The sequence below is a fragment of the Paramisgurnus dabryanus genome, chromosome 11 (assembly GCF_030506205.2).
Source record: "Paramisgurnus dabryanus chromosome 11, PD_genome_1.1, whole genome shotgun sequence".
NCBI classification, from domain to species: Eukaryota; Metazoa; Chordata; class Actinopteri; order Cypriniformes; family Cobitidae; genus Paramisgurnus; species Paramisgurnus dabryanus.
Window position 1 is genome coordinate 8,566,189 of NC_133347.1, and position 23,158 is coordinate 8,589,346.

The 23,158-nt window shown below is 37.0% G+C and overlaps 1 protein-coding gene across 1 annotated transcript; it reads right to left on the minus strand.

Moving 5' to 3' along the window:
• Nucleotides 1-54: 54 nt before the first annotated feature.
• On the minus strand, nucleotides 55-22,981 carry spata6 (spermatogenesis associated 6). Its single transcript, XM_065248473.2, has 13 exons — nucleotides 22,862-22,981; nucleotides 15,582-15,719; nucleotides 15,423-15,471; nucleotides 15,288-15,329; nucleotides 14,811-14,935; nucleotides 14,514-14,594; nucleotides 8,803-9,057; nucleotides 7,449-7,566; nucleotides 6,257-6,297; nucleotides 6,021-6,127; nucleotides 2,900-2,990; nucleotides 2,117-2,208; nucleotides 55-253 (listed from the first exon to the last, which is right to left on the minus strand). The coding sequence occupies exons 1-13, from the start codon at nucleotides 22,949-22,951 to the stop codon at nucleotides 61-63; spliced, it is 1,422 nt and encodes a 473-aa protein (XP_065104545.1). The 5' UTR covers nucleotides 22,952-22,981; the 3' UTR covers nucleotides 55-60.
• Between the last annotated feature and the right edge of the window lie 177 nt (nucleotides 22,982-23,158).

The window sequence follows — 23,158 nt, forward strand, 5'->3', positions numbered from 1 at the left end:
CATAATTCAAGGCAAACGGTACAGATTTTTAGATATGCAAATGTTTATCAGTGTTTATCCTCAGCAATCATGGTTGTTGTATTCAGATTTGTCCATTGTCTTGGATTGTGAAGCATTTTTGTAGAGGTTCTTGTAGATCCTGCTTAAACTTTCTTCAAACACGGCTCTGTGTGGTTTTCCTGTATATGCAGCTGCCCTGTTAGTCCAAAATGTTCTGTCGTCTAAATGAACCGATGGCACTCCAGGAGTTATCCTGCAGCAAGGAATGTGTTACATAATGTTTACTGAATGACAAACTGAATGCATGAATTATTGCGTATATCGAAGTGCAGTGGTGTCTAGAGCAAATTGACATTATTTTGTGACTTCATACGTGTCATGGTTCACACCTGGTAATTTTCATACTTGAAACAAACATGCCTGTAACTTGCTCAATATGTCTAGTTATTTTGTGATTACTTGTAACTGATTACATCAAAAATTGTCTAGTTACTTTAGTCACAATTGCTGATGATTTAAAATTAAAAAATCCACTTGTAACTGGGAACTTGTAACTTCAAAAATGGTCAGTTACTCATTACTGTTGTCACAATTGCTGATGATTTAAAAATCAACTTGTAACTGGGAACTCGTAACTTGGAACTCGTAACTTCAAAAATGGTCAGTTACTCATTACTGTTGTCACAATTGCTGATGATTTAAAAATCAACTTGTAACTGGGAACTTGTAAGTGGGAACTTGTAACTGGGAGTAACTGACCATTTTTAAAGTTACGAGTTCCCAGTTACAAGTTCCCAGTTACAAGTTGATTTTTAAATCATCAGCAATTGTGACAACAGTAATGAGTAACTGACCATTTTTGAAGTTACAAGTTCCCAGTTACAAGTGGATTTTTTAATTTTAAATCATCAGCAATTGTGACAAAAGTAATGAGTAACTGACCATTTTTGAAGTTACGAGTTCCCAGTTATGAGTTCCCAGTTACGATTTCCCAGTTACAAGTTCCCAGTTACAAGTTCCCAGTTACAAGTGGATTTTTTTAATTTTAAATCATCAGCAATTGTGACAAAAGTAATGAGTAACTGACCATTTTTGAAGTTACGAGTTCCCAGTTACAATTTCCCAGTTACAAGTTCCCAGTTACAAGTGGATTTTTGAATTTTAAATCATCAGCAATTGTGACAAAAGTAATGAGTAACTGACCATTTTTGAGTTTCCAGTTACAAGTGGATTTTTGAATTTTAAATCATCAGCAATTGTGACAACAGTAATGAGTAACTGACCATTTTTGAAGTTACAAGTTCCCAGTTACAAGTGGATTTTTTAATTTTAAATCATCAGCAATTGTGACAACAGAAATGAGTAACTGACCATTTTTGAAGTTACGAGTTCCCAGTTACGAGTTCCCAGTTACGAGTGGATTTTTTAATTTTAAATCATCAGCAGTTGTGACAAAAGTAATGAGTAACTGACCATTTTTGAACTTGTAACTAGGAACTCGTAACTGGGAACTCGTAACTGGGAACTCGTAACTGGGAACTCGTAACTGGGATCTCGTAACTGGGATCTCGTAACTGGGAACTCGGAACTCGTAACTTCAAAAATGGTCAGTTACTCATTACTTTTGTCACAACTGCTGATGATTTAAAATTAAAAAATCCACTTGTAACTGGGAACTTGTAACTTCAAAAATGGTCAGTTACTAATTACTTTTGTCACAATTGCTGATGATTTAAAATTCAACAATCCACTTGTAACTGGGAACTTCAAAAATGGTCAGTTACTCATTACTTTTGTAACAACTTCTGATGATTCAAAATTCAAAAATCCACTTGTAACTGGGAACTTGTAACTGGAAACTTGAGATGGAAGACCCGAGGAACATCATCACAGGATATTGAATGCCAATCTTAGTTAAAAAATTTACAAGGTTTGGAGCAGATCTGATGTGGGCTAATAAATATAAATAATAATGGCCAAATAAACATTATTAATTTTATCTGAATCTTATACCACACATAATAATAATAATAATACCACCACACATATAGTGTATATTTAACCTGAAGGAAAGTTGATTAAATTAAAATTCCAAAAGAGTCTATGGGGTTTTTACCTGTCCTGTGGTGGCTGTATGTCAAATACTAAGTCACCATGGATGGGCTCATGTATGCTCTGCCCGAGCTCTTCCTTTGCATTTGCTTCATCCTGACAAACACACAGTGTACACTTTAGTTTAAATGCACCCAACCTATTACTATTAACACCTGTGTTCAAAAACACAGAAACTTGTGTTGCTGATGAATATCTCAAACTCTGTCTTACACATTCCCTTACTTGAGTTGGGCTTTAGCCACACAGCGGTGTCACAGTGTCATCTTTCCTCCCTCACTCAACCATCTGAAAAGATATGAGCCTGTACCGACAGCCGTCATACCTCCCACGAAAAACCTTTTGCTTTTTTTCTCTAAGGGGGGATTTGGGGAAGCTTTAGAGTAATTAGACTTCTTTGCTTTCACATCAGGCTGTTGCGGTGAAATGCAACGTGGGTGATGATGCTTTTGAACTGCTCACGATTCAAGTACACAAGCGATTCATGACAAAGAATAGGCACGTAAGGCGATTACCTCGTTCACTTCCTAGAAATAGTGGTGGCACATCCTGACACAATGGATGTGAATAGAGACCATCTGACAGAATCAATGGATAAGGTTTCAAGTACACTTAAGTGTCATTTACATTAACGCATTTGGCAGACACTTTCATCCATTACAGTGCATTATGTATACATTAAGGTATACATTATTTATCAGTATGTGTGCTCCCTGTGTTCGTTTTCATGCGCTGCTTACACTATACAAAAGCTCATTTTGACTTTGCATGGGGGAACGTTACGTACAAAAGTAAGCTTGCGGTGCGGCCCGTGGATGTTTAAGATTCTCTGCACCCGCTTGTGGATCTCCTGTGAAGGACTTGTAGGACTTTGAAACCTAAAAGAAACAGAAAATAAGCCTGCTTAAAATCATGTTAATATACAGAAAAATAAAACAAATAAAAGTTATTAAATAATCTCCTGAAAAAACCCATAAAAGTCTGATTTTAAAGTAAATACCACAGAGGTGTAATACCAATTCTGACCACTAGTCTGTGCTGTTGCCCTTAGAGTGGACCGCTATCATCTGGGGACCTACAGATGATTTGTTGTAAATTTCAAACCAGTTAAATCATGAAGTTAAATCACAAACACACACAGACAAAGACATTTATCTCCAGCCCTATAGCAAATGCTGATATTTTCATTTTACGCATTTAAATATGCCACAAGAGACCAAAAGAAAGCCAGCCGGGATGAGGAATTTATGCGTACGTTGTAGATATGTCCTGGTGATCAGAATATTAAACCGGCACGTGAACAAACTAGCAATATAATATTACTTTAAGTTGTCTGTAAAGAGAAAAAGGAAAGATTTTTACAAAAGGCATCTTTAGTAACAAAGGTAATGCTTTAAATGGTTTTGCACAGACGAGCAGACGGAAGTTCAAAAGCCGTCGTTTCCTTCACGCCCTCAAAAAGACGTGCCCGCTTTCCCATTGTGGGAATCTGCGGAGCGCGCCTTAATCTCCAGGCCTCTGACTCCAGTCATGCTTTCAATTGACAGAATAGTATCACACATTTCCCACTATTTACTCTCAAGTCTTAGATTGTCTATTGATTTTAAATGTTTGCTCTTGCTCCTGAGGAAAAGAGGCAGCGGTGGAAAAACTGGCAAACAAACAAACATTTGCTGGTTTTTGCAGCCGGCGTTTAGATCAATGACAAGGCTCTCTCTGAATTTATTAAACTGTGCATCGGGTCAAACGCATTAGATCTCGCTGAAACCCAATCAATACCATTTTCCCTTGTTTTCACAGCAGCTTTTTTTCTCTCTCATAAGTAATGAACAAACATGACCAAACATCAGATTCTGTCATTTGAAGGTGAGGCAGTAAATTCATCTTGTCTGTTGCGTGTGATCGCAATATAGATTTGTGAAATGGACGCTTTGTTTACCAAGCTCTGTTTTTGTGAGCCACACATTTAGTCAATATTATGAAATTGGAAATTCATAGGAAACAGGCCGTGGTGTTGCACCTTCATTTTTTTGCTTGCTGCAATTTTGTAAGTTCAATACAAATGCATGTAATAAAGTAAAGATTTATGGTAAAGCTTTTACACTATGGGCATGACATACGACAAATAAAACAAATATTATCCCTAAAGGAAATAAATCAGCATTCCTAATGACAAAAATAAATAGAACTTAAAGTACAAATGAGGAGCTCAGACGCAAAAGTTGCCAAACGCAATTTACATCAAAATTGAAACTGAATGCTCTCGGTACATGAGTGATTCTCACGAAATCCAGATTTGGAAGGTGTCCAGCATCAGTTTTTTTAAAAAAGCCCTTGAAGCCTTTTTTGCACATAAAAGATTAAGGTCTGAATTTACTATAACCATTAATTTTAGAGGATTTACATTTTTTCCTATAGAATTATTTGCATTTTTCAGATTATCATTATCAAAAATTATCATTACCGCAACATGATATTACATTACTCATGTTTCGGTAATGAGAACTTAAAAAGTTGTCTAGGTATGACAAACAAAATGTATTTTCTTTATCTGGAGAGAAAAAAAATAACTACTTACCTGGTAGCCATCTTGTGTGTCACAGTCAATTATGTCCCTTCCAACTATTTTTATTTTTTGAAAATGTTAGTTCCTTGAGGGCTTAAACAATGATTGAAAATTGTTGCGGAGGATGAGAAAATTGGTCTTGGACACATTTATATTTCTTATTATTGTCTCTACATTTACCAATGATCACCAAATACCACATGTTTCTTTACTGTAAATGTTTATAGGATAACATACACTGAAGCTTTTTATTTTTTAGATTTTTTAAATTATAAATATTTCCATGTCAAAGAACCCAAATCCAGTCATTGACATGTTTCGGTAATGAAAATTTTCCCCTTAAATGTGGAAAAAACAAAAAAATTGGTTTGTATGATGTTATTTAGTACAAAATAGTACATGAAAAGATGTTTGTAACTGTATGCTTCCTATTTTTATACTCTTACTTTGCATTTACTTTTTTATCAGAATGTTTCATGACACCTTATAAGTCTTATTTCGCGAGAATCACCCACATATGCGGAATGTGGTAATCACAGCTTTTAATCATGATGTGACACCACCATTTTCATAGCATTAAATAACTAACTAAATACAAACTTATTTTAAAACATAAAAAAACTTGTTCAAAGATTTTTTTAAAAGTGGATTCTTTTGACAAAAAAGCTTGCATGCACTTAAGTGGGTTTTGCAGTGAAAGACAGTTCATTTTTTAAGAACCACTGAAATGACCCGAGTAAAATTTGTGAATAAGAGCCATATCAGTTACTGAAATTACTGAACCTAAACATAAGAGCCAAATTAAAAATGTTTTACAAGAAAACATGTCAGACGTACTTAAAGGGTTTTGCATCTGAACTCAAATACTCCCTGGTGTTTAGTAAATAATATTAAACACAAATTTATAAGGGCCTTGATCCACTAAACCCTGATGACTCAATTATCTGGGACAATTATGAGGTCGCCTGTTAAAAAATAGCTGGTGTTTATTTACAACGTTGTATAATAAGTCAATGTGGACCTTTGTTGTAGCTGTTAATAAGCACAATGGCATTATAAAACTGTCCTGCATTTTTATGAAGCAAAAACATCTAAGATACAAATATAAGGGCAAATAATACAAACATAATATGATGCTAAAAACACCTAAACAGATAAATTGAAAAAATTTAAATGTGTCTTTTTTAATCTTTATGTTTACAATCTCAACTCTAAGGGCTGTATAATTCTTAAAAGGCTTTCCAGACTACCTAAGTTTCATTGCACATTATGGAAGAAATAATTAAACACAATTATGCAATAATGCTGATGTGACTTTTAGGAAAATGAATCTTACACTTACCGTTCTTTAAGGGAGGAGCGGGTCAGGACTGGACTTTGTCCTCGGAGCGTGTTGGACACAGGGCTGGAATTATTTTTTGGGGATTTATTTTGGGTACCACTGCTTGCCTGCACGGTTTCCCGCCCAAAAGTAATAGTGAAAAAAACCTGGTTAAGAATAGGCAACTTGCACCAATATTAACTCTTGAAAGTTACTCTAAAGCCACAATGCAACAAACCACTTGCTTTTCAACTTACCTGGGTGGGCTTTGATCGGAAACTTCCAAGCAGAGAGGGATCTAAACATCAAGAGGAGTTTTATGAGTAAATACTAGAAGTGCTCAGATGCAAAAGCTGCTAAAAGCCACCTCCCTCAACAATGAGATAATGATATTGACCGAATACGCTTGGCACGTCTTATATGTTCATCTGCTAAGGGGGACAAGACTTTAAAAAAATGTAAAATAAATCTTTGGTGTCCCCAGAGTACGTTTGTGAAGTTTTAGCTCAAACTACCCCATAGATAATTTATTATAACATGTTAAAATTTCCACTTTGCAGGTGTGAGCAAAAATGTGCCGTTTTGGGTGTGTCCTTTTAAATGCAAATTATTTGATCTCTGCACTAAATGGCAGTGCCGCGGTTGAATAGTACAGATTAAGATGCGTTATTATCCCCTTCTGACATCACAATGGGAGCCAAATTTCAATGAGCTATTTTTTCACATGCTTGCAGAGAATGGTTTACCAAAACTAATGTACTGGGTTGTTCTTTTTCACATTTTCTAGGTTGATATAAGCACTGAAGACCAAATTAAAGCACTTTAACATGGAAAAAGTCAGATTTTCAGGATATGTTCATTTAATACTGGCCTCAAACCATTCAGATATACATTGTTTGGGCAAAATCCAATAAATGCCAATTTTTCAGCGAAGTGCACAGAGCAAAAAATGGATGAACGATGGCACACGTACGTCAGGTTTACTGAATATATCAGAATATTGACTGACTTTTTTAAATAATTTTACATTTATTCAGAAAGGACAGTAAACAGTGACTGGTGACTTTATTAAAAGTGGAGATTTTTGTCAAAAAGCTTGCATGCACTTAGAGGGGTTTGCACTGAAAGAGTCAAATTTGTAAAATATCAATAAAATGACATTTCAATAAAGTGATATTTGTAAAAGATAAGGCACTGCAATTACTGACTAATAACCTTTTCATTGCCTTGCCATTTAAGTAAATATGACATAAGAGCCTGATCAAAAATTCTCATTTACAAGAAAACACACTTTTTTGTCAAAAACACTTTTTTGCATCTGAACTCTTCAATTGTAAATCCAGCCTTCATAATGTCTCCCATAATGATTACAGGTTACAGAAATGACACCTTTAATATTAAAATCGCTAGATTTTCATCCAGATACTTAAATAAATATATAATAGTGACCTGTGAGGTCTGCAGTACGGCTCGGTGATCGCAGGTGGAGGGGGCTTCTTTTATTAGAAAGCAGCGATGCAGGACGTGTGGGCGACTCCATCAACGAAGAATTTGGACTTCGGGGAACCTGCAAAAAAAAAAACAATAAATGCAATCAACTACCTTGCCCCTTAAAAGACAAACAATCACTCATGTCTCTGCTTTAGCAGGTGCAGCAGGACTCTATTGACACATGGGGCATTGATTATTCAAATGAATTTGTCTTTCATTTCAGAATTAATCACTTTCTAGAAGGTTAAAGTAAGGAGAGGAACTTCTAAAAGAAGTTTTTATTCAAAACTTCTTTCAGGTGTCTGGGTATCAATTTAACTTTCCAACTTCATTAGGCCAGAGCCACTTCATTTAAAAAGTAAAGTGACCACGCCGGCTAATGAAATGAGATATTTACTATCCACGGAAAACAAGCGTGCCGAATTTAAACACACACACACTGATAAACTAAGCAGGCTAATCTGCCGAAATGAAGAGGGGAGTATTTGTTAATCACGCCCTGACTCTTAAATACTTGGGTTAATTGTAGCCTTAGGGATTTCCTTTGAAAAGGCTACACCCTTTTATAAAAAGCCTGTGACAGGAAATGCCACGATGATATCAGACACAAAATCAAAAGCTGCCATTTCTAACATGACAGCTTTGATATTTGCACCCCAGGACGTACTGTTGCTTTAGAAAACATGAAATAAAGGAGGATTTTAACAAGTCCGTCTGTCTGCTGTAATCAAACTCAGAGAAATGAAAATATTGTACCCATCAAACATGCGCATATATATACACTATAATAGAAACATAACATTTAGACATGCAATTTAGATATGCAATTTATTCTATATGTAACTAACCAGGGCAAACGTTTGACCTCATTGTTTACTAATCAAAGAAAACTATTAAATAAAAAATGTGACCCTGGACCACAAAACCAGTCATAAGAGTCAATTTTTTATATTTATTTATAATCTAAAACTGAATAAATAAGCTTTTCATTGATGTACTGGATAAGATTTGGCTGAGATTGTTTTTAAAAATCTGAGGCTGCAAAAATCTAATTATCAAGAAAATCGCTTTTTACGTTTTTCAAATAAAGTCTTTTAAAAAAATTAATTCATAATTTGCATTACATATTATATATATTTTTATATATATATTTACTGTAGGAATTTTACAAAATACCTTCATGGAACATGATCTTTACTTAATGATTTTTGGCATTAAAGAAAAATTAAAACTTCACAAATGTAAAGGGTTTCACAAACGTTGTTATAGTTTCCTAAGTTAATATTCTGATCCGCCCAACAATATTACCAACCACAAATGGAGCCTGAGGCACCGTCTCTTTCTTAAAGGTGTAGGGTCCTAGTTTAAGGTGTCCGAGTCGTTGCCTGGCTTCCTCAGACAGCTGACACATCCTGCGGTTTGTGTACGGTGAGGGTGAACGGGTTTGGGACGCCACCGTTGGTTTAGCATAACCACATGGTGATGATGCTGTTTTTGCCTTCCTCTTCTTTGTAACTGCAGGGCTCGTTCTCACATGACACGTTTTTTTGGAAGAAGGGCCACATAACTGGACAGGAAGGAAAACATATGTAAACTTAATACAGAATGTGACCAGTACATGGAAATTATAGCAAATGTGACGAGCTGAAAAATGCTTCGTTTACATTACAAGCGACACGCAGCAACAAAGCGAAAAGATCCCATTAATTTTAATGGAGAGCTTACGATTTCCGCAACGAGCAACAGTGACCATTAGTGGCTGTATGGGGCGTGTCCAGCGATGTGAAAAATAATTTTTGCAAATGATGAGCGACTTTCAGGAGAGACTTCCAATGAGATTGAACCAGTGATTTACTGAAAGGACGGTTACTCATTTGTTTATAATTATTACTAGGAAAACCAGAATTAGGAACACCTCCTAACAATGTCATTGAAAGATTGACACAATTGACACAGCATCAAAGTTGGCGGTGTGGACCCAAATGAGAAGCAATCCTCTCAGTAACTGACGACAGATAGATGACGTGAACTCCCCTGCTTCACTCCCATTGGTAGTCGCTCCTGAAAGTGGCTCGTCATTTGCACAAATCTGAACTTTTCTCAACTTTGCGGCATTGCTGGACACGCCCAATTTCTCTCTACAAAAATCACATGGCCGGAAGTCGCCACTGAAATGAATGAGGTCGCGTTTCTCTGCCATTGCTAGTCGCTGGCGGTGTGCACGTAGCATAATAGGTGTCTAATGTGCAGTGTTGGGGAAAGTTACTTTTAAAAGTAATGCATTACAGTATTAAGTTACTCCCAAAAAAAGTAACTAATTGCGTTACTTAGTTACTTTTCATGTAAAGTAATGCTTACGTTACTATTTAGTTACTTTTGCATTAGTTTTTCTTGGCTGAGGCGTGATCTCTTTCAGGCCTTGATGGTTTTTTATGACTGAAAAGTTTTGCATTCAGAAATTGCATATTTCATCACAAAAATGTTGAGCTCTGGCCTGCCATCTCAGTTTCTGACTCAAACTGTTCCCACACATAGAGTGCATAATGTGACTACTTTAGTTTAATTCAGTAAAACTTTTTTTAAATCGAATTAATTAAACTAAAAAAGCAACTTGAAAAAGTAACTCAAATATTAATGTGTACATTTATAAAGTAATGCGTTACTTTTCTCGTTACGTCAGAAAATTATTTTTACACAATGCACGTTATTTGTAATGCGTTACCCCCAACACTGCTCATGTGGTTATAATATTTTTGAAATTGAAAGATGAGGTGAACTCTTTAAGATAAGTTATAAAATAATTTGCCACTAGTGGCATCAAAGGGAACTGCAAAGACAATACATCACAATCAAATAAACAGAAAACCACAAAGGCGATTAAAAGTTGTGATCTCGAGAAAACAATGAAGAGAGATGGTTTCTGACAGATTACATTTTCATTTAGATGCTATCAAAAGCAACTAGCAATGCATTATGCTATACAATTTGTGCATTCCCTAGGAATCAAACCCATGACCTTGGTGTTGCTAGTGCAATGCTGTGCCAATATAAAAAATTCAGAGTTATTGGTTATACCCAGTGTTGGGTCAAAAATGGACGAACCCAACCTGTTATAATCTAATCTATGATGGGTTGTTTTAACTCATTGCTGGGTCAAATATAAACAATTGTTTTATTAATTTAACCAAATTAAATAATTTAATCCATTTAACCCAAGTGGTAGGACACAAATAAAAAGTCTAAAATTTATATTTCAAATTTAGAATGTCTAAATTTCAATGTTGGTATTTTACAGACTTCCTTATAGGTATTTTATTTGGGGCTATAGGCAAAACATAGTGGCACTACTAATACAAATGCATGTCCTCTTGATGTTTGAAGTTGTTTCTTTCAATTATCAAATTTTAAAAAACCAAAAAAAAAAAAAGTGTAGAAAGCAACCCTGAAGAGAAGAGCATAGGGTTGCAGTGATACTAAAAACTCTTTCTGTTCATCTGCAGCTAATCCACCAATTTCCTTCTTATGTACACATGTACCTGATGTAAACCTTACTCAATGTTCCAATCTCACCTTTGCAGGCAAATGACTTCAATAACTCTAATCTCAGCTAACATAATTCTGAGCCCCAATAACTCTGTTCCTGCAGGCGCTGCCTGGGTAAATAGGTTTTTAAAAATGTTAATTGCATTTGATGGCTGGTCTCAACCTAATATGATAATGGCATTACATGGATGTATAAAAACAACGATAATTTAAATGCTAATTGGAACATCCCGGCATATTAAGTCATTTTTTAAAAAGCAGAGAAAGAAAAAAGTAAATCCTGATAGCGATTGCTGTTTGAAGAGTAGAGATTTAATGAAATTAAACTAAGTGGCTTTTTTCCCTTTTAGTCGTCTCTCTCTCTCTCTCCTTTCTTTCTCTTTAGACGGCAGGACGGACAAAGAGGCCGTTTTAAAGCAGGAGTCGCGCTTGTCTGATGTGATTAGTGGCTCGGCTGGTGTTGGTAATGGGAGATAAAGCCGGATGTCCTTGAAACAACAAAGCCAGCTCCATGAGTCGCTTATTAAACAAGAAACAAGCTCTGTTCAAACGCATGCAAATCACGCAGAAGCCTGCTTTACGGAAAGCCGTGTCAAGTCCGATCCACAAAGGCAGGGCTTGCACATGAAACGGGCCCGACGAGACGGTCAACACAGACGGCCTAACAAGGGCCTGAGAAACTTGACGTAAAGGATGCAAGGACTCGATCAGCGATGGTCTAAATGAACACAGAGGGGTTTGAAAACATCTGATGGAAGAAAGGAATTGGATCATTTGAGCCCAACTAATCAACACTGGCCTGAGAAACAATGTCTTGATCTTGGTAGAGATTAGAAGATCTGAGAAGAAACTAAGTATTTATATGTAATTATTTGTATGGAAAATGTATATAGAAATAGTGCATAAGACAGTGATGGGTGGTGCAGGAGTGGGTTTTCAAAAACAAGAACTAAAAACTTGGTGTCTACTAGCCAGCTAAACTGTCACCAATGAAACTACTCGTAAACAGTCAACTTGCATAAGAAAAATTTTAAACCGCAAGCTCACAACTATATTAGAAGTATTTACAGGGATGCACATAACTTTTTTGGCCTGGTTCTCAAAGAAGCACCTGGATATGTTGCTTATTTCATTGCAGACATCCTACATGCTAGGGATGCACCGATACCACTTTTTTGGAATACGAGTAGGAGTACTTGCATTTCAGTACTTGCCGATACCGAGTACTTAATAAAAAAAAACATGATTTAAATTTACAGGTAACAGCTTTAGTCATATAATTTAACAAAAAAAAAAACAAAGGACTAGTTTTCCAGTTTGTTGTAAACTCTGCCTCTTTGGACAACACAAGAGGCATTAACCCCTTGCACGCCGCTCAAACATAGACATTTCGTGGTATCGATTCCAGGTATCGGGGGACTTTTAACGAGTACTTTAGAAAATGTGGTATCGAGGCCGATACCCGATACCAGTATCGGTGCATCCCTACTACATGCTGTCATTATCATCTCCTGACTAACTACTCTCTTTGCCATATTTCTTGGTTTAAGCAAGGTAGACGATGATGTACATGAAATAAATTAAAATGTGCCTTGTTATTGATTTTAACTCATATGACCTTTATAAATCACTACTAGCCTCATTTAAGTTTCAAATATTGTTAAAGACAAGTAAATGTCAGTAATAAAACATTATCAGTAATAAAACATTATTGTTCAAATTATGAGCACAAACAAAAACAATATAACAAGATTGCAAATTCAGTTGGCACTCGCGCGTTGTCTTTTTTGCGTCAATTTGCGTGTACTAGCGTGCTGTCTGAAGCCTTGAGATGCGGATCAGGCTCGCACTTAAGAGGTGCGCACAAACAAAACTTATCAAACAGGGCATGAGTAACGTATTGAGATTTGTTTTGTGTCTTTTCGTGCTTAAATATTTAAATTGGCCAATCGGGCCAGTGACTGTTGCATCGTTGCTAACATCACGTTAATATTAACACAATAATTAACACTTTAATAATATTAACACTTTTAATAACACATGCAAACGATGCACAGAAAAATCTCTTATTTAACAGTAAATTACATAACTATGTAAAAAATTCCAGCAACCTTGTTGCGCAAAAGTGCATTTTAGAGCAGTGTCTGGTGTGCATTTTTTTATTTAATCAGGTATGCGCACCTGCGTACCAGTTATGTGCACCCCTGAGTATGTACGAATACAATAAACAAAGATTTTTCATTGAGAGACAGAATTAAACTGTGCCTATCAAACATACTAAATTATTTTGAACACTGCACAACCAAAAGCACTCAAAATAAATAAAAATTGTATTCTGAAGATTATAATCATGTTTAGCGTAGTCACCTAGAGTTTGCAGAAATATACTTATTACAATTTATTACACGGCTCTCCGGAATTCTTGATTCTGATTGGTCAGTTGAGACATTTGCAGGTTCGTTCTTTTCAAATAATAACCGCTCCAAAATAATAACGCATAGCCGGACTACTTGTACGAGTAAAATCGCTCCGCGCCAATAAAGATCAATAAAGATTACTGTCTGTTTGGCGCCATCTTGTGACAAACACTCGACAACCACGACAAGACACAGAGAGCTTACTGAGACTGAACTTGACAAAATAGAGCATGACAGCTACGAAGCCAACACACAAAAAAATACAGAATGGGCATTAAAACTTCTCAAAGACTGGCTAAAAGAGAAAAAATGGAGACAAGTATGAAGCAGAGGATCTTAATAAGGTATTACGATCATTTTATGCATCTGTGCAAAGTTTCGCGGAAGGATAAAAATGTTAATTTAAAACAAATATGCTAATAAAATGTTTCAAATTCATATTCATGTCCAGTTTTTTTTCTTATGTGGCAAGTAGCCGTGTAATAAGCGGGATAATGTAGAGGCAGCCGGTAGTTATTGGGAAATAAGCCCCTTCAGTGTGATACAAGACCCTCCGCTTCGCGTCGGGTCCTGATCACACTGTCGGGGCTTATTTCCCAATAACTACCGGCTGCCTCTACATTATCCCTTACTTAATCCATCAGCTTTTCTTGAGGGGTCACCTTGAGATGTTTTTAAACAGTATTGAAGGAGTTTCCTACAATTTTTGGCTTGTACTGCTTTATTCATTATTCAGTCTAAATCATCCATTTCAAATTTTAATCTTTTAATAAAAAAAAATAGTTTTCTGGTAAAAGAAATTAATATGTTGGTGCAATTATATTTTTTTCTACGAACGTAATTCCAAACATTTAAGCAAAAACCTTCAGATAAAAAGATTTTTCATCAAGATCATGAAGAACATTTTTTCAAGTGTCCTTGCAGTAGTGTATGTGCAATCTTAAAAGGCAGACGCCTTTGTAGGCTGTAGGCAGCAAAGCAGTTCTCAAGGTTTTGTAACAGAGCTAATAGCATGACGCATTCACTGCGATATAATAAGAATCACAAAAGCCCAGAGACTCACGGACATGGCAGGCTGACCATGTTTCACTTCACACTCCTCAATAATGGACGTCGTTGAAAACTCCACTTTGGGAGAGATTCCCTAAGGGAATAAGAAATGAGAGATAGTATGAAGCAAAAAACATTGCAGAACTTTTTAAAATGATGAAAAGACAGAGGGCCAACGCAGATAATAACACTCTTGGCAGATCAATTTACCAAAACAATCTACGTCTTCAAGCAAATAGCAGGAAAATGGTTCTGGCTTTTAAGATGCATCAGAGATATGACAAAAACGCTGAAAGGAAAAGACACGCACCTGAAAAGAGACAGATCTCTTCATCAGAATCTCTCTCTCTGGACCAGGGGTTCTGGGTGTGAGACGCGTGCCTGGATACAGAAATTCCCGGGTGTTGTCTTCAAACGTGGCCAGGATTTCACCCTCTTTACAGTAAAATGAAAAACATATGATGAAATGTTAAATGTTGTCCTTTTCTGACAGCACTAGGTAATAAAGTGTTTTTCTGTCTTTTGAAAGCAATAACACAGCAGAAATGTGCAAGTGTCAGTATCCACACAAAGAAATTTCAGCCCGTGAGACCTCAGATTTATGCATACTGTAATTAAAGTACTCGCTCCAATAATATATTTATTCCCAGGGGATGTTGGATAATTTCTGAAATTGCTGTAGCAATCTCAAATGTAATATTTTTAGTTACAGCAATATGTTGGAGAAGTCAATCTACAGTCTGATGTATCTGTCAGTATTACTGCCGAAACGAATGCGAGATCTTACCTGGAGGAACAAGTTGAATGAGCTCTAAAGAGGTTGTATCATCTACCGTGGAGAGAACAGACATAATATAAGTTTATTGATCTGAGGTTATGAAAGAACACAAGACAAACTGAAGATAGCTCGAAGGATTCATACTTTCTAGATGCTCAGCTATAACACCTGGGTCAACCACTCCCACAAAGGTCTGTTGAAATAAATGAGAAATGAAAAAGGTAAAGACAGACAATGTGAGATGGTATATATGTTATGTTGGAATCAATCAAAGGCGTTTCAATAAAGTCGGTACAATCGCACCTTCACGAACAACATTTTCTCATGCATCCGGAGAGGGAACGTTGGAGGAACGCACTTGGACTTTTGGTACTGGCCCATAATTCGAACACTCAGATAAATGTCCTCTTGGGATTGTAACACCACCCCTGGACAAGTGATCTGTAGAGGGGTAAAACATTAAAGTAATAGTTCTCACCTGGTGTGCCTCATCATACATTTTGAAAAGTAAAGCCGCTGGCTCTTTTTCACGCTGATATATGTTCAACTGTTTATTTTTGTGATCAATTTCATTTAAGCTAGTAATTTGATGCCATAGAAACGGGTCATGTTGTTATGATTGGGGTGGTTGAATTTGGCGCGCAAGCGTTTGGGAGGAAGTTTGATACCGCGGCTCCACAGACGATTCCTTCTGCGCATACCCTGTCTCCAAACTGACGTTTTTACGTAACATGGCAGTGCTCATGGTTGGACATTTTTGGGTTCAATCAATTACAATGGAAGGAAGCGACATTGCGTCGTCCATCTTTTTTACAGTAATTGGTTCTCACAAAAATAACAATTCAATAACAAATATCGACTACTGCCACCTGCTGGTAATAAAAGTTCTGTTATGTCACGCAGGTGCAGAACGGAATTGGGTAGTGTCTGTTTGGTTTGTCAGGGCAACTTTGGTGAGGGCAACCTTTGGCCAGCATGTAGACAATGTGAGACCACCTCACAGTATGTGCTACTTTGTTTGCATCGGTTTGGTGTCTCCCCACCCATAGGACACTTTAAAAGCAGACAGTCGGCTGTAGGGCAGGTTTTGGTTACCGTCAGACTTAGTTTTTTGGTGTGTTCCGCATTGTTGGCTAAAGTAAGTCACATGCACTTTTTTTGTCCGATTCAGCATCAGTGTTTCCCATACATAGGCTCTACTTGGGCGCTGCGCCCAGGTAAATTGCGACCCGCCCAGGTAAAAAAAAATCACTTTACGAATTTCCGTATTTTCTGAACTCGACTGGATGACCCGTGTTTTGGAGAGAGAGAGAGAGAGCGCGCGAAAGAGAGAGCGCGAGAGAGAGAGCGCGAGAGAGAGGTGGGGGTCGGGTGACCGTGAAGATGATGCACGCGTCATAAACTCATCATCCAGCGCGGCAAACTGGATCAACTGCAGCAGCACATACGGAGCAGCCAGGGAACTACACTGCGACCAAAATGGTCGCATATGCTTATGTGCATATGTGTTTATAGCATCTAAGTTGGCTTCATTTTGCGTGCAAGCACGTTGTGTCTCTCTGGTTGAGTGTCCGTTCACATGCTCTCTGTTTCTCAATGAATTGGGCGCGACGCGAAGCAACCTCAGTGTCACATTGTATCCTTTCATGTTTCTGAACTTGAGCAGAGTTTTACCATTAGAGGTCTTTCTTCACTGAGGACGCGGGACCCGTACGGTTCCGGGTTTATATTTTAAATGGTCAGATGGGTCCGGGTCGGTCCTAGTTCATTACTTCGGGTCCCAAGTCTGATTAATATTGTGTGTAAAACCCGAGTCGATCGGAGAACGGCCGTGAGCGCTACCGCGCTAAAGCTCGAGTGCTGTTTTAGCGTGCCTCCGGTTTCTATGGCGATAGCAACTGGCTCTTGTCACGACCACGCGCCGCTTCATTTTCTTTATCCCATTTTTTTATAATATTACTATTAATAGACAATATCTTTACTAAAATCTAAACAGTTTGCACAGAGATTGTAGGAAAAAGCAGTGCTAATACTGAATGAGCAAAGCTCTAGCTGACTCAGGATATAAAAAACGCAAAGCTGTAATGTAAAGTCTGTCATCGGGACAGCAAGTAGACTTTTAAATCTGAAATAATTAGTGGATTAAGCTTTTTTTAATCGGCAAAAGAGAAATAGAAAGCAGAAGCAGTAAAAGTGCCTATAGAAGTTATTAACATTATAACATCAGTCACATTTATAATCTATAGACCTGCACTGTCTATATAGGCTATATCAGGGGTGTCAAACTCATTTTAGGCTGTGGGCCGGATGGTAAATAACGCCATGAAGTGCGGGCCGGATAATTTTTTTAAACCTTAGTGTGCTGATAATTGTGTTAAAATTAACTTAACAAACCAATTAATTAGTTTGTTTAGCAAGAAAACCAGAGAAACACACAGCTCTGTGAAAACTACATTTCATAAGGTCACACTCATACTGTATATTATACACACAAATTTACATCTGAACAAAACCCACTGGCCTTATAGGTTGAAAAGCTTTAATTTAACTTCTTTTGCCTTAATGCCAAAATTATTTATAAACCATTCACTTTTCTTTGGAATATATTTGTAATGAGAACAGTAATTTAGAAAATGCTAGATGGGGCAGTGGCCCAAACCAAAAATGGCACTATGGGGGGTGGTACTATTATTATGGTTTTAATAAAGTATTATAAATATGATGTATTATATTTCTAGCATCAACCTAGACAAGTGATTATAATGGGAAATATAATAAGAATTAAAGTGTGACAATCTGCTAAATATTCAATATGATTTACCTGCTGGCTTGATGGAGCTTTGAATCCATGTTTGCAATGTTGAATTGCTGCTAAAAGCCTCTCTTTCCGTTCTCTGTCGTTATTTTGTGAAGGCATTGGTATTTTTTGTATTTTTTGTCTACAAAGAGTGCCAACAACAGCGAATTTAGTGTTTATATTAACTTAGATCTGATCGGGAACATTAAATAGATTAGACAAGCATTGTAACGTTAATAAGAATGTGGATATTTTTTTTTTGTTAGCTTGCTAAGTTGTTAGCACTTTTAGAACACTGACAGCAAATCATTACCGGAAGAAATACATAAACATACTTACAAATGACTAATTCCGCGGTTTAACAACTGATAATGTAATGAATCTACCTGTTAATGCAACGAACTTTGGAAACTGTCGTCTTCGCTCTCCAGGCAGAGAGTGGACACAGAGATGCTGCGGAGCGGGCGAGAAAACACAAAGTGGATCACCGGAATCAGTGGATCTTTAGCGGTAACAATAAAACGGCAAGATTTTTGGGCACCGTGTTTACTCTATGTTCCGCGTTTTGCTGCTTTCCGCAAGTCTCTCATATTAAAAACGAACTAGACACCCGCCTAAAAGGGTTTTTAAAATATGTATTTAATATTTAATAATACTGTATAAATCATCACGCGGGCCGGATTGGACACCTTTGCGGGCCGTATCCGGCCCGCGGGCCGCATGTTTGACACCCCTGGGCTATATACATAGTATTGTATATAATTGAGTTTGATAAAAGGGGTCATCAAATTGCTTCATATATCAGTCCAAAAACATAAAGTGTTTTCGTGGTGCTTTGACAAACAGTGTCAGCTTTGTTTATGGCAAAAAAAGTTTGGGGTGGTTAGATTAATGAACTATAATGTGAAATTAATATTAATGTTTAATAAATCAAAGTATTGTGTTGTGTCACACATTATTAGTTCTTTGTTACATGTATAGTAGACCATTTTTTGTTGGTGGATAATAATGATTGCCCTTTTCACCAGCTACCACCACAAGTAAATTTCAGATCTGTGGGAAACACTGAGCATGTTAAACTGGCTCTGGCGTTCGTCTCTGATAATTTTGATTAACTGTTCGGTGTAGCCAACCAGTGCACAGGAAGAAAAATGGAAGGTATAAAGCAAGCAAACAAATGTACAGAACGCTGATCTCATTTTTTTGCATGTGTCATTCTAATATGTGAATATTTTGAAAAGAAAAGGCTCATAAGACATTAGAGGTAGACCGATTAATCGGTTTTGCCTATTAATCGGCACCAATAGTTCATTGGTGGAACGATCGGCTAACGGAAAAAATCCATGTGATAGTTTTTCCGAGTTGCGTTTATTGCTTCTTATCATGAAAAAATGTTGTTGACTAGATGCCGCATAAGCAGAGAAACAACAGCAGGAACCTAAGTCGTCAAGGCTGACACAACATAAATATTAGTAGTACCTCAAACAAAAATACACGCAGATAAATCCAACCCAAATGTTTAATGTCATGATTATCACCATCCATTTGCATTAGTTTATATCCAGCTGGTTAGGAGGACTGTGCAAAAAATCAAATCAATTTTTCGATTAATCGTTTTTTAAAACGTGGTCGATTAAAAATCGATTCACAAAGGCCACAAATAGATTTTTTTACGAAATAACCTGATTCTGTTTGATCAAGGAATGCGACTGTTTTGACTTTTTTCAGCATACATTTTTCATCTTGCACCAAAATTTTTTTGTATTTAACATAATTGTATGCATTTGAAAATTAGAGATGGGTTCTGTTTTAACCCTTTCATCGCCATTGACGAGATATCTCGTCAATTAAGAGAAAACGCTTCCCCGCCAATGACGAGATTTTCTGTCTTTCCGCAATACCGCTATTATCCTTCCGCAACTTTTTAAACCCGGAAGTATTGCCCTATGGCAAATGGTTGCATGTCCGTGTCTGTTTTAAAGATCGCTCTGAATGGGATCTCTATGAAAAGTCCGTCACAAAAATGGAATTATCTCTGCTTTTTGCTCAAAATGTGGTGTTTTTGCAGAAACCTACCCATATTCAAAAGCTGATTACAAAAGAACCACTGAAGGTAGGATGAAACGGTTTTTTTTGTTTGAAAGCAGAGGGTCTGTTCTTTCATTTGGTATATTGTATGTTTATATATTTAAACAAGAACATTTTCTGGAAGGCATTAAACTTTGGTGAAAATCATGAAAAACGCTGGCGCTGGTGAAAGAGTTAATGTATCCAAGTGTACCCAAATTAAAAAAGTGTAATATACAGGTTGGTGGCTCTTAATTTCTTTTTATTAATTACCCACTTGTAAACTTATGTTCACTGTTTTTTTTTTATAAATAAAGTATTTTTATTAAATCTATATTCATTGAGTTGAATCGAGAATAAAAATCGGTGCGAGAATAGGAATCGAACCGAGAATCGAATCAATCCGATAGCTTATGAATTGAAATCGAATCGATCCGGAACATCTGAATCGATACCCAGCCCTACAGCTGGTTACTTTTATTCATGATTTAGCCGGCTAAGCTGCATATTTTATGCTTCCATTTTAAAAACTATTGGTCGATTAATTTGTTATCGGCAAGTACGGACCAACCTAGTTATCGGTATCAGTAAAATCCACTATCGGTCGACCTCTATAAGACATTACAGATATATCCATTTAAGGTTAGAGAGATTGGTGTGGAATTGGTCATTTGTTTATGTTTTGTATCACAGCAGTAATTAGCTCTTCCAGTTTCCTGTTTTGAGTAAAGAATACCGACTACGGCCATCTGATGGTACTGAAAGTTATCTCATCTCACGCAGGTGCCGATTGGACGTCCTACTTTGGTGGCGTTTAGGGATGTAACGGTATTATACATTTTGTGGTATTGCGGTATAAAAAATTTCGGTACAACCGTGGTCACGTGATTCGGTAAAATATTAGGTCTTCCGGGCAACACGTGTAGTTTTTTTCCGGCCAAGTGCAGCGAGTGGAGGGACGCGGGAACTACAATTCCCATAATCCCACACGTGCCACTCTGATGCCTCTCTACAAGTGGAGCGACAATGGCGGAAGCAAAAGAAACGCGGATTTTTAATCTGATGTGTGGAATAAGTTCGCGTTAGCTGTGACAAGAAACGAGAAAGGACAAAATGTGATGGACATACAAAAAACGAGTGTGAGTAAATCCGTGAATGAGGAGAGTATGTGCTGTTTCTCAATTAGAAAGCAGCCTCCTTAGATCGCATATGCAGGCTGCATCCGTCATTACATGCCTGGTGTATTTAAGTTAACTGAGTATTACATTCGCAAGTCATGTTAGTGTGTTACAACAATATACGATTAAATAAGAATAATTGTCAACTTGAAAAATATTAATATTCTGAAATAAGACGGTCTTCATGACGTATGCAGCCTGCAAATGCAACCAATGGAGGCTGCAGACTTCCGATTGGGAAACGCGCCCCTGCATTGAGTGAGCTGACCTCAGCTCTAAGTCCAGCTACAATCAGGCTACAATAAGTAAGCTGCTATTTTCATTTTTACTGGGTTGTTTTTGTTTTCAGGAATTGACCCGCTTAAAACCCATAATCTTTTCTTGATTCTACAATCACAACTGTTGCTTTCATAGGAGTATCAAGCATTAGCATTAATAATAATAATAAAAACTAGGTCAATTGAGGGAGTGACTCAATTCTTAAAACCTGACTGATTGGGAGTTGTTTAAAGTTGACAAACTAAACTGAAACTTTATTTTTTATTTTATTACATGGTCTAATTATTTTTGTCCTTTTTATGAAAATTGTAAACACTACACTAAACTACACTTTGTACATTGTAATGTTCAGTCTTGTTAAATGTACACTTATGGCAGTTTTTCCAAGTCTTCATATGTTTTTTCCTTCTTGTAAATGTTTCAATAATTACCGCACCGTGGGCATCCTACCGAAATACTACCGTACCGTGAATTTTTGATACCGTTACATCCCTAGTGGGTCTGTTTGGTGTATCAGGACAACTTTGGGCCCAGACACAGCCAGAACGCAGGTAATGTGCGACGACCTCACAGTATGTGTTAATTTTTTGTCATTGGTTTAGGGTCTTCCTACCCATAGGGACACCTAAAGTTAGAGGTGCATTGTGTAACTTTTAGAAGCATGTTAAAATTTGCACTTTGTAGGAATGAGCAAAATGTGCTGTTTTGGGGTGTGTCCTTTAAAATGCAAATGAGCTGATCTCTGCAATATATGGCAGTTACGTGGTTGGATAGTAGAAAGTCAGATTTTCATGATATGTCACCTTATGATACACCTTTACGAAATGCATGCAAGAATGCTAATATCTAACGTTACAGCCAATGTATAGGAATATTTCATTGTCACATAATGTTTTATTGTACAAATGTGAACCTTGGTTTATGTAGTGATGGTTTTCTTTCTGTAGACAAGAAGTCTACAGTAAAATACAGTAAACTAACGCATATTCCTGATGAAGTCGATCAAAGCCAAAAGCTTTGCATGTAACAGACACTGTATGGCTCCCATTCATTGATAGATGCTAGCAGTCTGGCTAAACATCGCTGAGTTTTGCTTATATTTTCATTGCAAATGAGGCTTTATTTAACGGTCTCTGCTCGCAAAAGCTCTGATACTAGCCACTTGTTGCTAACAGTGTGCTAACACGAAAAACTTCTCTCGTAACAAAAGCAAACATATATTTGTAGTCGTTGAGGAAAAGGACTCGGGCTGATGTACTTACAGCTTGGATTTTCAACTCGACCGTGCATTTAAGCGCTTTTTGTCGTGTTTGTGAGGTCGAGGGCTTCTTGGGCGGTGTCAGTCCACCCATGATTTTAAACTTGGTTGCTGTGACAACAGTGCAAGCGGACGCTGTGAGAGGAAGTACGGACATGATCACGTGAGACGTAAGGCGTCACGTGAGGCGCAATTTTCAGATCTGCCATGTATTATTTAAGACATTTTTATTTATTTTATTTTATGTTTGATATCTGTCTCGTGTGCAGGCTTCTTTAACAAAAACAAATTCCTTGTGTGC

Coding starts and splice junctions, on each gene's coding strand:
- spata6 (XM_065248473.2), bottom strand. CDS start 22,951: ATGGGTGGACTGACACCGCCCAAGAAGCCCTCGACCTCACAAACACGA. Junction 15,472..15,581: donor AGAAAATGTTGTTCGTGAAG/GTGCGATTGTAC, acceptor TTATTTCAACAG/ACCTTTGTGGGAGTGGTTGA. Junction 2,991..6,020: donor CGCTCCTCCCTTAAAGAACG/GTAAGTGTAAGA, acceptor TGTTTCTTTTAG/GTTTCAAAGTCCTACAAGTC.